The sequence below is a fragment of the Alexandromys fortis genome, unplaced genomic scaffold (genome assembly GCF_014885135.2).
Source record: "Alexandromys fortis isolate MF-2015 unplaced genomic scaffold, M_Fortis_MF-2015_v1.1 scaffold_154, whole genome shotgun sequence".
Classification (NCBI taxonomy): Eukaryota; Metazoa; Chordata; class Mammalia; order Rodentia; family Cricetidae; genus Alexandromys; species Alexandromys fortis.
This window is the reverse complement of record NW_026068040.1, coordinates 2,379,515-2,394,616: the sequence shown is the minus strand read 5'-3', so window position 1 is coordinate 2,394,616 and position 15,102 is coordinate 2,379,515. Positions and strand designations below refer to the sequence as shown.

General features: G+C 41.8%; 1 protein-coding gene across 4 annotated transcripts in view; it reads right to left on the bottom strand.

Annotated features, from left to right (window-relative positions):
• Grip1 (glutamate receptor interacting protein 1) overlaps positions 1 to 15,102 on the bottom strand; it is a 632,754-nt gene that overhangs the window by 94,793 nt on the left and 522,859 nt on the right. For all 4 annotated transcript variants that reach the window (XM_050165496.1, XM_050165498.1, XM_050165497.1 and 1 more), the window contains exons 8-10: positions 8,270 to 8,417; positions 6,345 to 6,514; positions 306 to 461 (exon numbers count right to left, since the gene is read on the bottom strand). In XM_050165496.1, coding sequence (XP_050021453.1) covers positions 306 to 461; positions 6,345 to 6,514; positions 8,270 to 8,417 — 474 coding nt within the window. The remainder of the gene's footprint in view (positions 1 to 305; positions 462 to 6,344; positions 6,515 to 8,269; positions 8,418 to 15,102) is intronic.

The following is a 15,102-nucleotide window of genomic DNA, read 5'->3' as shown; positions in this document are numbered from 1 at the left end:
CAGAACATTTATACATTTTCTCCCTGTACTGTTTTTGTGGTGCAGGGGACTGAACCTGGGGCCTCACACATGCAAGGCAGGTCACCTATCATCAAGAGACATTACTGTCTCTTGCATCCTTTTTAAATGACAATGGAAAAGGAGAGGCCAGAAGCCAGAAACAAGACATGTTGTTAGTACAAAGAACTAACAGGACAAGGGAAAGCAGGCAACACGCATGAACCAGAGATGTAGTGAGTTAGGGAAGGAGGCATAAGGAGAGGAGACTCTAATATAGACCAGGGCGAGAAAGCGTGGAACATTACGAGGACTGTTTGGAGGAGGCGCTTTCGGGAAAGTCAGGGCTGGCACTCTGCAATGGTCTGGGTGGTACGAGTTATGGTGATGGTTGGTGTGAAGGCTGCACGGGTTGCTGGCCCAGGATTCCCAAGGAAGTTGTCTGTTGCTCCTTTGAATTTTCACTGCCCATATGAAGTGATGATGAGGAATAAAAAAACAAAGAACCGAGAAACAGAACAAAATGAAAAACAAAAGAAAAAAAGAGGAAAAAGTAACTGAATTGCACAAATTAAAAAAAAGACAAAGAAAAATTGTTAACAAAAATGAAAGCTGCTCGTAAAGGGGGGAGGGGGAATCTATTTGGCTTTGCCATTTTCTCAGCGGTCAGCAAAAGAGATGATTAACACCAGCCACGGAGACTTTTCATCTTCCTGAGAATAATGCGTGTCTTTCTTCCAGTCCATCTTTTCTCTCTTTAAGATGACTACTGAATCAATTTCTAATCTCCCCCTGCGCTTCACTGCAGAGATTAAAAAACATTTTTTTTTAAACTTAAAAGTCATCCCCATAAAGATCTATGGCACACGATAAGTAATTAAAGCTTTGCAAATCTCGGTCAGTTCGGAGCACTTCTTTGAAGAGAAAGAGGAGAAGGAACAGTTTATCATGCGGACTTGTGATGTGTGGCTGTAAGAGTCACAGGCACAATTTACTACCCCGATGTTTTAATTACACTACTATCCATCACGGGCACTTGATTTTCCTCAACAATAAACTGTAGACATCATCTGTGCCTATCAGAATCTTTTTTCTTTCCTGATTAATAAGGAGAAAAGTTTCAATGTATTTTTGTAATTTTTTAAAAAGTTTATTTGCATGAGAAACATTTGGTTTCATGTTATTATATTTTATTCATATAGCATCAAGATTGTAATGAGTTTAACTTCAAAGTTAGCAAGTTTCCATTCTGAATTTGCTGTTGTTAAGAGTTGAGTTCTATGGTGGGGATGTGATGCAATTGGCAGATTGCTCCGTCAGCTTACAGGAGCCCTGGATTTGGTACTTAGTGTGCATGGCCCAGGCATGGTGGCACATGCCTATAATCCCAGCACTCAAGAGGTGGAGGCAGGAGAATCAAAAGTTTAAGGCCTTCACAAGCTACATAGCAAATATGAGGTCAGCCTGGGCTCTATTTTTTTAATTTTAAACTTTATTATTAAAATGTTGCAAAAATGTTCATACCCTGAAGTTAACCAGACCAAAGAATTTGCCTTCAAAAGCAGGAAAAATTAAATTTCTCTCTGGCATTCTGGAAAGTGAGTAGTAGTATCTCTTTGTCACTATGTCTGATAGGGAGATTTTCACTGAATGATCTCGAAGGGCCGAAAACAGCCGTGAACTCTGATTGGCTTTTAGGATTCTACAGCTAAGAATCTGCATGGGTTGCAGTAGTTCCTCCCAGAAAGTGTTTGAAGGCTTTGCATGCATGCAAATGAATGTTCTAAGGTAAGGGCTTGGGAGGGCATCACCGTTCTCATCCTCTCTGGAGGGGGGAGTCACAGCAAATGCTCTAGTATGGACGGATCTTCTGGAGTGAGCCTGCCCTGGGCTTCACTGACTCGCCTTTGTCCTACACCTTCTCTTTGATCTTGCCAGCTAATCAACCTCAGCTCCAATGTCCTCAGAGTCACCGATCATGAAAACATCTATTCCTGCGGTGGGAATAATGCACATACATGTTCAGCATGGTGCTGATCTACAGAATACAGCCAAGGAGCTAGGAGAGACAGCACCGTTTCTCCCTACGGTGCCATCTACTTGCCAACAACAAAACGCCATTAAAGGAAATACGCGATCTTTGTCAACAGATTTTACTCTCTTGACACTTAGAATTTAGAAGACTTATCAAGCTGCTATAATCTCATGGTCTGGAACTGGACCTATCCTTCTGCAGGAATAGCTGGTTTGGGATCCCTGTGTCTATGAATTCCCTGGGTCTCACCTGCCATCTCCTTTGAGACCAGTGCAAGACTGCCACACTTAGCCCTCTGACCCACATCCTGCACCTGCTTTCCAGGATCTACAACACACGGAGGGGAAACTTTTAAATGTATGCCTTCAGTCATGTCATTCCTGTGTCCATGGCTTATGGTGCAAGGAGAATCAGTCTATACTTTCTAATTTTTTAAAAAAAGATTTATTTATTTAATACATATACATGCTGCAGGTCAGAAGAGGGCACCAGATCTCATTACAGACGGTTGTGAGCTGCCATGTAGTTGCTGAGAATTGAACTCAGGACCTCTGGAAGAGCAGTCAGTGTTCTTAACCACTGAACCATCTCTCTATTTTTTTTCTTGGATTATTCACCATTTATATCTTCCAGCCACATTGGACTTATGCCTCTTTGAACAAGCTGGCCACCTTCCTTGTTTCATTGTGGCTTCTGTGCCTACTTGGCTCCTTCCAGCTGCCTGTATGGCTAGCTCATTATTGAGGCCTTAGCTCTGGTGCTCTCTCTACTGAGGAACTGATGCTGACCTTGCTGGCTGAAGCAGTTGCCACTATCATATTAGCTTCCACTAACTGTATCCTGCACATCCCTTATTACTGTCTGAAATGGCTCTAACATACAATGCATGTTAACAGTCTCTTTATATGTGCACCCTGGAAGAATACAGCTCTGTTCATTTCGCTTCCAAGACATAATGATTGACATCCGCGTGGCAGCAGCCTTTTCCTTGAGATAAAGGAGCATCTTAGGCAAGACTTTAGTGGTTTTTGCCCCCTCCCCCCACTATCTTTGTTTTACTTTGTGGCACAGGGCACCTTGTAGCAACATGCAGTGCTGCTAACTTACAATCACAGCCTATTGTCCTCTTTACGAAGGGTTGTCTGTGTTTCTAACGAAGCCAGGCAGGAGTGAATGGACTTCAGAATTCCACACCCACCTCAGCTCTTTACTGAGGACTTTGAAAACAACTGAACATTTAATCAAACCATCAAGCCAAATTAGTGAGCCCATAAGGCAGGTATTGCCAATTACCTATTGTGTGTTTATCCCCGTGCCAGTTGCAGTAGGCAGGCACTCATTTACTTAGCTATGCAATCATAGCTGTACATGTTCATTGAGTCCTCTCTGCATCCCAGGTGCTGTGTTAGCTGCCTTTCATGAAAAGTCTCAGGCAACGCTGCTTCTAGTATTCGGATGAAGTGAACATTACCATAACCCACACTTTATAGATAAAGAACTTGAGATACAGAAGAAGTTGGGTAGCTGTCTTAAGGTTCCATGAGGTGGCATCAGAATGAGATCTCTGGAAGTCTGCTCTAGAGCCTGGCCCACTGAACTGAACTGCCTCTTCCTGGAGAGGCTCGTAAAGCCCTTCTTCAGCTGAGACAGCAAGCTGAACACACAACGCTTCCTGTGCCAGTGCGCTGTGGCATTGTTGTTACTGTCTCAGGTGCATACACCATCCAGGGCTGCTACAGTCTCAGGTGCATACACCATCCAGGGCTGCTACAGTCTCAGGTGCATACACCATCCAGGGCTGCTACAGTATCAGGTGCATACACCATCCAGGGCTGCTACAGTGTCAGGTGCATAAGCCATACAGGGCACTCTCTTTGTTTTCCTAATTATGTTCTCTTGCCCTTCCAGGATGGCTGAGAGAATGGGTCACAATGAGTCTGGTGGTTGTCCCCGGAGATCACAGAATGGAATATTCTGCTTTAAGCAGATTAAGTCTAGTGACCCTGGCTACACTTGCTTCCCTTCAGCCCCTTTTCCTTCAGTCAAGTTTATGTCTCCTAAAGACCTGCAGTGGGAAAAATTTCAACCTCAATGAAAAGTGTTTTTTTTTTTTTAAATTGTATGTTGGGGATGTAACTCAAGGCCATGCACATGCTTAGGCAGGCATGTTCCTCTGAGCTGCACAGTCTTCTCTGAAAAGGCCAGCATTGCCAGTGTTCTGGAGACTGCTGTCTACCAGGAAAGGGGATAGTGGACCTCTTATCCCGAACGGGCTCGGCCTCTCCCACACTGTTTCGGAATCACTGTGATGAATGCTTTGTTGCTAACGAAATTTGGAAAATGTTGGATCTTCATATTTTCATGAGATGAGAGACACAGGGCCCAGGCATCACAGACTGGAAAAAGCAATCAGAACTTACATTTTTGGAAGAATGGTGAAAATATGTCAGACTGAACTAATACAAGATATAATTATGTTTAGGTGCCATTCTTTATTTCTTTTAGTGTCTGCTTTTAACATAAAACCTAGGGGAGACACTCATAAGCTAAATAAGGTAGACAGTCAGCTCTAGCCTGCTAGCCTCCTACCGTACACATATGACATCAGCACTTTCAGGAAAAGAAAAACAATGTGTTCTTGCTCCATACAGCTCAGCATATAAATTCTTCATCTTTTCAAATTATTTTAATATTTCATGAGTTGGAAACTATTTGAACTATTTGGATTTGTATCAGGGTAGAAAAAGTAAAATAATGAGGCTGCTAAAAAAATAAAAAAACAGTAAAGTTTTGAAAGGGTTTGCTCACATTTCTGATTTACTGATTCCAGACATGAGGTGCATCTTTCTAAAAAAGTACAGCATGTAATCTTAAGCCTTCTGTGCCCCAAATCCAGTGGTGACTTCATATACACCAAGAAGACACTCACACAGTTTAAGACATCCCTGCCTTGAGGGCTTGGGGTGAGACCTGCGTGCGTTCCCACATCCCTAGCCTCAGCATCCTATTGCTCCTTGGAGCCTCCATTTGACTCTGCTGATTTCCAAACTAACCTGCGTATGTTGCACCATTTCCCCACTCCAATGTATCAAATTAAAATCTGATAAAGGCAGCGTGCTCTACTAGAGATTATCATTAGCTCCAGGGCTGTCTAAGCTCCATTTAATTAAAAAAAGGTTGCATCCAGCTGACTCAACCAGTATGAAAATTATTTCATCCTCTTTTTTTTTTTAATCCCCCTGTAGAGAAGCACAGCACCTTTTAGAAGGTGAGAAACGCAATGCAAATGACCTTCCCACAAGCAACATTCCAGTGTTAGAAAACTCAGCTGTCACTAACTGTAGAAAAGTGCATACTCCTCTTTGAGTATAACTGGCTCAAAGTGGGGAAGCCTTCCTGTTCCCAGGACTGAAAAGGGGCGGTGGCCTGTGCTTTAGTAAATAAGTGGGAACGGGAGTATGAAGGAAGACTCCACCAGACACACTGACTTCCTGGATTCGTGACTCCAAGTCTTGTGTTTGTTAAAGATGCCCGAGTGGATGGTTTTATGCATTGAGAAAGCTTATCTGGACCCTACGGCCAGACAGTGAGGATGCAGATCCCCTCGGCTGACTCTATTTACTGCAAGGGGCCTACCATTCTCACTTCCCTGGCATGAAGTCTGGCCAATGTGTTCTTTATCCTGGGGGTATAAATATTCCAGAAAATAGACAAAAAAACAGAAATCAACACTTCATGCAACTGTCTTTTTCTGATGACTATTTAATATATTGCCTATTAATATGAATTTGTTTTATTCTACTTTAGGATAGTAAAAACATTTCATTCGGAGACTTAATGATGCCGGGAACAGGCCACAAAGGCCAACACTATCTGAAGTCCTTGGCAAGGCAGCTCTTCCTGGTCTCCTGGCTACAAAACGTACTTTTGGTTTTACATTTTTGTTTGTTTGTTTGTTTTATGAGTCTTAATGCTTGCTTTCATTGTCCTTTACAGACAGTCAAAATTCCCTGTGACCACCAGGAAGTCAAATCATTTTCCTTCTCCTAATACTCAGTTTGCATCAAAGTTTAAGCAAACACAAAAAAGTCAAATAGTTTGAGCCTCAGATTTCAATCTCAGAATTTCTTTCTTCTTTTTCGGGCTTTCCACTGACTATAAATGCTTGTAAAGGGGACCCCGCAGATACAGCAGGGTGAACGAAGCCAACCTAATGGTATGATAAAGGGAGGAGCATGTGTCTTCCCGACTCTCTGTAAGAAGAAAGCTGCAAGAGCGAGAAAGAGAGAAGGGTGCAGAAGGCTCGTCTCACCATGGTCAGGTCCCTTCAGGGCCAGGCGGGTCTGATGGTGCGGGAGAATCTCCAGCTTCACCTGGTCGGTGGTGTTGGCCAGGAACTGGGTGGCTTCGGCGAGGGTACAGCACTCCATGCTTATGCCGTCGATGGAGAGAATGTGGTCTCCTACGTGCAGCGCCCCACATCTGTGGGGAGGAGACACGGCGGCATGGAAAACCCTTCTCTTCAGAATGAGACTTTGATGTTCTACAGAGTTAGAGCCTTAAGGAATTATCATTACTTTCAAAAATTGAATGTTAGTAGAAAATATTACCTGTAGAAAATATTTGAGCCATGTCGGGTCTGAATTGGAATGGAAAATTTTTGTGGAAAAGGCAGAAAAATCTGAAGGAATGATTTTTCTTATTTTCTTATCTTTGAAAATATTTTGTCCTTAAACATTTTGGGGTGGGATGGGGAAGAAGGCAAGAGGGGTGAGGAGAGGAGAAGAGAATTTTTTCCTCCTGAGTTTGTTCTCTTTTTTTCTCTTAGGCTCTTCTATTCACAGTTAGCATCTTAAGATGTGCTACAGTGAACTGGCCTACAGTCTCATGTATGAGGATGATGAGGAGTTTCAGTTACTGCTTCCTTCAAATCTTTTAAAAGAGGCTTCAATTTACCAGCTCTTTATTATGGCCTTCTGGTTTTTTTGTTGTTGTTGTTTGTTTGTTTGTTTGTTTTAAATCTGGAGTCAACATTAATTAGCACAAAATAGAAATTACGCAGGACTTCAGAGTAATGAAACTAGACTTACATGGGGAGTTGGGGGAAAGCTAGGGGGAGGAGTCTAGCTGCTACACCTTGCTGGAGAAGACACAGGTTGGCTACTGGATGAACTGAAAGTGGTAGACACAGCAGTCAGCACCCAGGCAAGTGGACAGCTCCCCACACTGGTAACCCTTTGTGGAATGAAACCAAAACAAAACAGAGGCAGGCAGCTGAAACACCCTGCACTAGCGACCTGGAGAAGGTGCCTGCATCAGTGGCTACCACTATGACTAACCACACAGAGTGGGCAACAATGGCACTATAGGGCACCCACTCCTTGGGTTGCTGTGCAACAGCAGGGCCAAGGGAGAAGGAGGCTGGAAATGTAAATGGTGGACTAGCTGAGTCCAGCCAAGGGTTTCCATGGTGAGAATCTCCTGGTCAGGGCAAGAACATTTCTAGACCAACCTTCCATCTGGAAATAGTGGTCTATGGTGACTCACTTCGGGTGCTCGAGCATGAGAAGTGGGGTTTTCTTACCTGGAGCTGTAAAATAATTTTATTACATGAAAAAGCAGTCTTTTTGCCTCTTCTGTCTTACAAAGATAAAATGTGAATCAGAAAAATGAATTTCATTTTTATCATAACACTGTAATGGTGTCTAAGGGACCCTTGACTGGAGGTTGTGAAGCCATGAAGATTAACAAACTATGACATTATCAGGCTTGTCTTTAAAATGCACATTATTCTAAGAATATTGTATTACCCACTTTTCCAAAAAGGAATCATATCTTCTGACCACAGGATTTAATTGATAATGATGCAGAAAAACCCATGACTTCTCCGAACAGGTCTGGATAAAGATCAGTGCTTTTAGCATGTATCAAAACCAGAACTTATTTTTCTGAGGGCACAGTAAATAAATGCGTTTGTTTTTCTATTGAAAAGGGGCACACCAGAAGTCTGGATGAAGTGACATCTCATAACGAAGTGGCTGATGAGGTAGTTATGATTTTAAGGATAACAACAGAAAGTTGTTTTCTTATGTGAACTTTGTAGAAATTGGAAACAGTGCTCTTTTTTCTCTGTGTGTGTAAAAGTGTGTAAGTGTGCATATTATATGAGTGTGTATATCATGACATTATTAAGCACATACACAGTGTTGATCAGCAGACATTTGCTGCGATACTCACCTGTCTGCAATACTTGCAGATTTGATTTTGTCTATGACGATGACCTGTTTGTTACAGCACACTGAGGTAGTTAGCGCAACCCCAAGGCTGGCACCAGGAGTTTTGGCAACTTCGACTAGTAGGGGCCCGGATGCTGTTGCCACAGAATCTGTCAAAGAATACATTTCAGGAAACAAAACAAGATAAAGCAAGTAAACAAACAAAAAGATAAAGAATGTTTAATCTGGTGTTGGTTTGATCATTTTAATCACTAAATTCAGGTATTTTTCTATTATATCCACATAGCTTGAGGGCACCTTCCCCGTACAGTTGTCAGTATGTGTGTACATGGCAGTCTCTGGAACTAGATTTCAGTCTTTGTGACAGCTAGGATAACATCTCATGGATCAGTTTGTGCTCTACACTGCTTGGAATGGTGCCTGGAACACCCTAGATTTTCTCTAAAATAAATTAATTCAATACATAAGCAGAACTTGCTATGTACGCACACATTTATGTGTATTGATTCATGGAGGGTAGATGGGTGAATAGATAGAAAGAAGGGGTAGATGGAAAAGCATGGATGGGAAAGGGTAAAGAAGGAAAGAATGAGAGCGAGAAAGATAGGAGAACGAGAGAGATAGATGATATCTCTAAATTGTCAAATAGCAGGCAAATAGAGTATAATTTATAAACGTATGGGACCTGCATTAGGGTTTTCTCCCTCTCAGGAGTGACTCTGCATTTTTTTTTTAATTCTGGGCTTCAGGTGCTACTTCAACTCCTACCCATCTTTCGAAATATCTAAACCTCTGGGTGTCTCCCATTCATGGCCTGGTATGGTACTTCTCATACGTGTTCCAACAACCAGCATTATTCCTGCTGTTGTAGCACACACTTCCCTGTCAATAGGCATGTCTACATGTGATTGCATGCCTTTGTCCCCTGCCTGATGGTGAGCTTACTCTGAAGGCAGACACTGTCTTGTCGATCCCCATCATTTCAGTGCCCAGTGTAGTGATCAGGACCAGGATGTATGTGGTTAGAAGCTGTTACATTAATGAGCAAGCAAAGTGTATTTGATATCATCATTTAATTCTAGTGCTCCAGAGGAGTACTAGGCAGGTGGATCTTCGAGTTCAAGGACAACCTATTCTATATAGTGAGTTCCAGGCCAGCCAGGGATAAATAGTGAATCCCCTTCCCCCACCAAAATCTTTGATGCTCTTTAAAGCAAATGAGAGACAAGTGTTATATTGGAAAGAGCCTGGAAATAGAATTTAAAAGGTTTGCATTTAACCATAATTTTTATTTGAATCATGGTGCAACAAGTTACTAAAACTTTTTAAGTCTGACAGCTTTCCTATAAATTGGAACTTGACTACAGTGTTTATTAAAATCAAATCAGTGCATATAGACTGTTATTACTGCTGATATTTTATGACCTCAAACATTCGAGAGCATCTCATCATATTTGCAGGATTGCATGCTGGTGAATGGTTTTGTCTGTGTTCCTGCTGCTCCCGTGTTTGAGATTTCATCAGGTTGCTTCTGTGGTCTTCATCACTGAGGCACGACTCGGTGACTGTTAACTGGGAAGTCTGTGCTTCTGTGGTGGAAGCAAGGGCACAAGGCGCTGATTCACGAAGCTGGAAAGTTGGTGTGTGACAGCTGTCTCCAGTGTGAGATAAATGAGGTCTCTCTTAAATGAAGGAAACATGCATGCCGATGGCATGCAGACTCCAGTTTTAAGGTGTTTTAGTTTTCTTTCATGCAGCATTGGCTTAACCTTCACAGCTTCACACAGTGGCCTTTCAAACTCCATACACAAACATTGCTACACACAATATGGCCTTGGTTATTCTCTTAAACCATGGAGCCATACTCCTCCTGGGACTCCATAGTGCCTGCCTGGGACTGCTAAAGTGTTCAGCCATGTGAACTGAGAGCTACTGGGTTCTCAGCCTCTCCAGTGTGGGAACAGTCACGGCTGGACTACCCAGACAGTATCATGTGAGTGAATCTAATAAATTCCTCATAAATATATATCCCCTCTATTGGCTCCATTCCACTAGAGAACCCTGAATAATGCATAAGGATTCTTGTATGTACCACTTTCCTAAACGCCTAGCAATGTTGAAATAACTCAGTACGGAAAACTAGCAATATTGAAAAGAACTCAGCAAAGATTTCTCTTCTTTAGGGTCGGTTTCTATTCCTTCCATTTCAGAATTCTTTCTGATTAATACCAGCTGGAAAGAGCCAGTGACCTTACTCTACCGAGGCAGCTTTGTGGTCCTGAGGCACGATGACTACCTAGAGCCTGTTGTTACTGTGGCTGCTACCGCGGGCTAACTTCCTGCTCTCCTGACATCATGTTGGGTGAGCTAGTTTTTTTTTTTTTTAAATCACTACCTTTGTAGAATTTTTGAGTCATCAATTATTATGTATCAAACCACTTCCTTAACTCTGGGTTTGAAAAAATGTATTTGTGCCTGCTGGACTTAATTGTAAATTTATTTTGCTTTAAAAATGAAAGCAATGAGGATTTCATGTTATTTATTACTTAATATATTAATTTTCTACTTGGTACTATAGTGGAAAATTGTACAACATGAAGTGTTTTATGAACAAGTTCATTTAAAATATTGTTGAAAATTACTTTAAACTGTGTGCATAACATAGAGATGAATCATAAAGGAATTTTATGCTTACTCTTGGGTCTGATCTCTCATCAACTTTACTATGTATCAACAAATGCTTTAAAAATCAGAAAAATAAGCCGGGTGATGGTGACGCACGCCTTTAATCCCAGCACTCGGGAGGCAGAGGCAGGCGGATCTCTGTGAGTTCGAGACCAGCCTGGTCTACAGAGCTAGTCCCAGGACAGGCTCCAAAGCCACAGAGAAACCCTGTCTCAAAGAAATCAGAAAAATATTCAGACTGAAGATATTCTTTATCTTACTTCAATTATTTTGGGTAACGGACACTCACAGCCTCTATTAAGATTAAGCATCAGCTTTAAAAGAGCCTATCAACAGATAAAAAGTTCTTTATGACCACTTTAGTTATCATTTTTTCATAGCCTATAGATGTGTCAAATGATTGTCATTCATACCCTTGCATGGTTCTAATGTTTTAATTATAATAAAGGCTAAATATTCTTTTTTCTCATAGAAAGAAACAATAAGAACATGGTACCACACGTGATTGAGGCAGATGATACCAGATCCTTTGCCACCATGAATGTAAAGGCAAAGAAAACCACATCACAGCTATTCTGGCATACCTAGGTGATTGGAACCTGGAAAAAAAGGCCTCCCTTCAAGGAGTATTGTTGTTGAGGATTTAGGAGAATAGTATACATAGTATTTGCACTTGAGGGACATAAATGTAGAAGTAATGGGTCTCTTTTAAAGTAGAACGCTTCTAAATCCTGAGCCAAGGAAAGGAAAGTTATTGTAGAGGGAAGAAGCATTGTAGTTTGGGGCTAGTGGCCAAGAGAGTGGTCTATGCTGAACTCATCACGTGGCTGTGGCCATTGACTGCAGAAGACACCATGCTTTTTATTTCTAACTTTAGGAGCTATTTATAAAAGCAACCAGTTTCCAGAGCAGCAGTGACGCCACATATGTCAGAGACCACTGGTCATCCAGAGAGAAAAAAATCAAGGAAGGCTGGAAACTAATTTCATAAAACACATAATAGCTAGAACAAAACTCTCCAGCTTCTGCTAATGAGAAGAGATGAACTGCAGACCACAAGTGGGATTCTAGACAACTGATGATTCCAAAGACGGGAAAACTAGCTTAGGATTAACGTTCTCTTATGGACTTAGAAACATGAACCGACAGTTGGAGGGACGGCATCCAGTCTTCAGACATACACACCATAACACAGCCTTCTCACATCAAGCGGCTTTCAAATCAGAACTGCAACTTTCTAAGAGATCATATCAGGATAAAATTTTTACCCAGGTAGACAAAGAACTGCAAGGAAAAGGGAACAGAGATCCAACATAAAGATTACTGCGAATTAGTGACGGCAGCAAGCAGGGCAAAAATTCATTCTCCCGCTCTCCATAATGGCCTATACTTTCACGTGCTGCCGTCACTACTAAATTGAATTTTTCAACATACATCTCTGTCCAGCTCTCTTGCCATGTAGAGTGGTTCTTCCCTATGCCCTAATCAGGCCAGATACACGTTCCAACCCGAAGGGCGAGTTCATCCACTGCATCCCTTCTCCAGACTTGCTTCTCCGCATAGGGGCTCATGTTGTTCTACACCACACAAACTGAACCCAGGAGTCACTCCCCAGCCTTGTATTCCTGACTGCTCTCCCTGATTTGTCTTGAGTCTACTTTTGAACAATGCTCAGCTTTGCTCTCACTTGCTGTGTGCACATTCACCTTTTTAATTCCACTTGCCACAGTCTTCTATTCCAGATCCTCGCATGTGTTATACCTCCCCAATTCCAAGTGATCTTTCAAAGACGAGCTCTTGTTTTAGTGCCGGTGGTTAGAACCTTTCCACATGGAAAAGGTCGCAATGCACAGGAGGACCTGTGTGATCTAGATGCTGCTTGTTGTCTCAGCTTTATTTCCACCAATCTGTTCTTGTTCTCTAGTCCCCAGGTCCTGTCTGCTTTTTCAGTTCTTCAGAAATATTATGCACCTTCTGCTTCGTAATCTGTCATATCCATTCTTCTCTGTACCTGGGATATTCCCACTCTCACCTGGTCCATCTTTCCCCCAGTTATTTCCCTTGCTCTGCTCCAATGTCACATCTGCTGGGATTCCTGCCTGAACCTACAAACCATTCCAATCTGCCTGCTACACACTTAAATAGAGCCATATGTTTTTCTTTGGCATTGTTTTTAATATACGATATTCAACAATTGTTCTGCAGGTAGCTGCTAATTAATCACTCCATAAAGTCTATGCATCTGGGAATTCTTGATAGTGATTAGCCAGTGCCTACAAAACAAGCTCATACATGATAGGTGTCTACTAATTTATCAATGAAATGAGCTAAAGAATGACTGTCTATTACTTACTCTAGGCAGGAGGCCAATGATCCTGATTATACAGAAGATCATGATGGCTGTTCTTGCACCAGAATGAGTACCCATTCAAGGATGACACCAATGATAAGGAGGGTTTATTTTCCTTCAATTTAACTTCAAAGCCTGCACAAAAAATTACAAGCAACACCTCATAATATAAAACTGTGGCTGGGTGGTGGCAGTGCATGCCTTTAATCCCAGCACTCGGAAGTCAGGGGTAGGAGGATGACTGTGAGTTTGAGGCCAGCCTGGTCTACAAGAGCTAGTTCCAAGACAGCTAGGGACAGCTAGGGCTGTTATACAAAGAAACCCTGTCTTGAAAAACTAAAAATAAATAAATAAAAAAAAATCAAGCAACACCTCATAATATAAAACTGTGAAATACTTAAATTTATCCAAATAGCTGAAGAATTAATGCATTATACCTTAGAGGAAAGGCAGTTTTATATTCTTCTAGATGGAACTTGAATGTATTTGTATACACGTGGAAAAAGTTCTGTAAACATACCACCTGCAGGAACATGAACTCTTAACTCCAGCATCACACAAAGACTCACAGAGAGGTCCAGAAAAGAATGAAGAGATACAAATGCCTGGTGAGAAGGGCACTGAACCTTGGAGAATTACCCAAAACAGCCCATCTCCAACTGCTTTTTAAACTAATTAACCATTGTGTCAAGGACATGGCAGTGACACCTGAACAAGAACGAATATGGTTGGGTTGAGCCAAATGAACGAACTAGAATCTAATCTCAGTGTTTCCCAGTTGATTTTCTTGGAATAAGCAATAAGAAAACAAGGGAACTATTTCAGCAAGTACCCCTTCCCAGAGCCACACAAGTGGAAGTTGTTTTCTACATCATAGAAGGAGACCTACAGGTATTAATGTTTTGATCAATCATTGCAATCACTTTCCACAGTAAACATTTCCCCACCATATCATCAAGATGGTCATACTACTTTGTGGCAGTAACCTATTTTCCCCTCTGCCACACAATTCCATTCTCACAGGCCCTTCTGAAGAGTAGGGGTCCAGAGTACTGGCTGCATGCCAAGATATCTAACAAGATGCAGGGGAGAAGCAGGAACAAGCGAACAGGGTGGAAGAGGGAGGTTGTACTGTGCAAGAAAGTACAAGAGGAGAAATGAGTGTGTAACAGGAGAAAAAGAAACAGAGAGAAACTCAGGAAGCAAAAAAATCAAGAGCCCAGCCACAGACAAATGATTAGTTTATCCCATTGTAGTGAAGCAGAGTTGGGGGAAAAATGGATCGTGTGGACATAGATGATTGATGGTTAAAGGCATCTCAGTAAGACGTCTGCATCAGGATTGAAGCCTTTGGCGTGGTGTGGATTTACTGGCAGCATAATTACATGCTACACCGAGGACTGTTTATATGGGAGACACTCTGGGTTTGTCTGTATTTTGTTAGTCAGTTTTCCCGCTTCCTAGTCCTGCATTTCAATGAGTGTTAAGTCCTGATTACAACCTCCCAAGCAGAGCAGAAAGTCTGTGCATGCCAAGTTAGCTTCCAGGTAGACATGTCTTCAGTTTATTTATTGGTTAAAAGTATTTTTTATTGATGCTATGTTATGAAAGTAATACCTTTAATAATTCCATTTTCAGCATGGTGGAACTCTAATGAAATATTCTTAAGCTGTTAGTCTGTGTGCTAGTAAGGTTGAGTGTGTGCTCGCTCATGTGTCTTGCTCGTGTGATAGCTGCTGTGGTGTGGTAGTCACTGTGTGCATATAAGATGGAGTGTGTGCTTGCTTATGTGTCTTGCT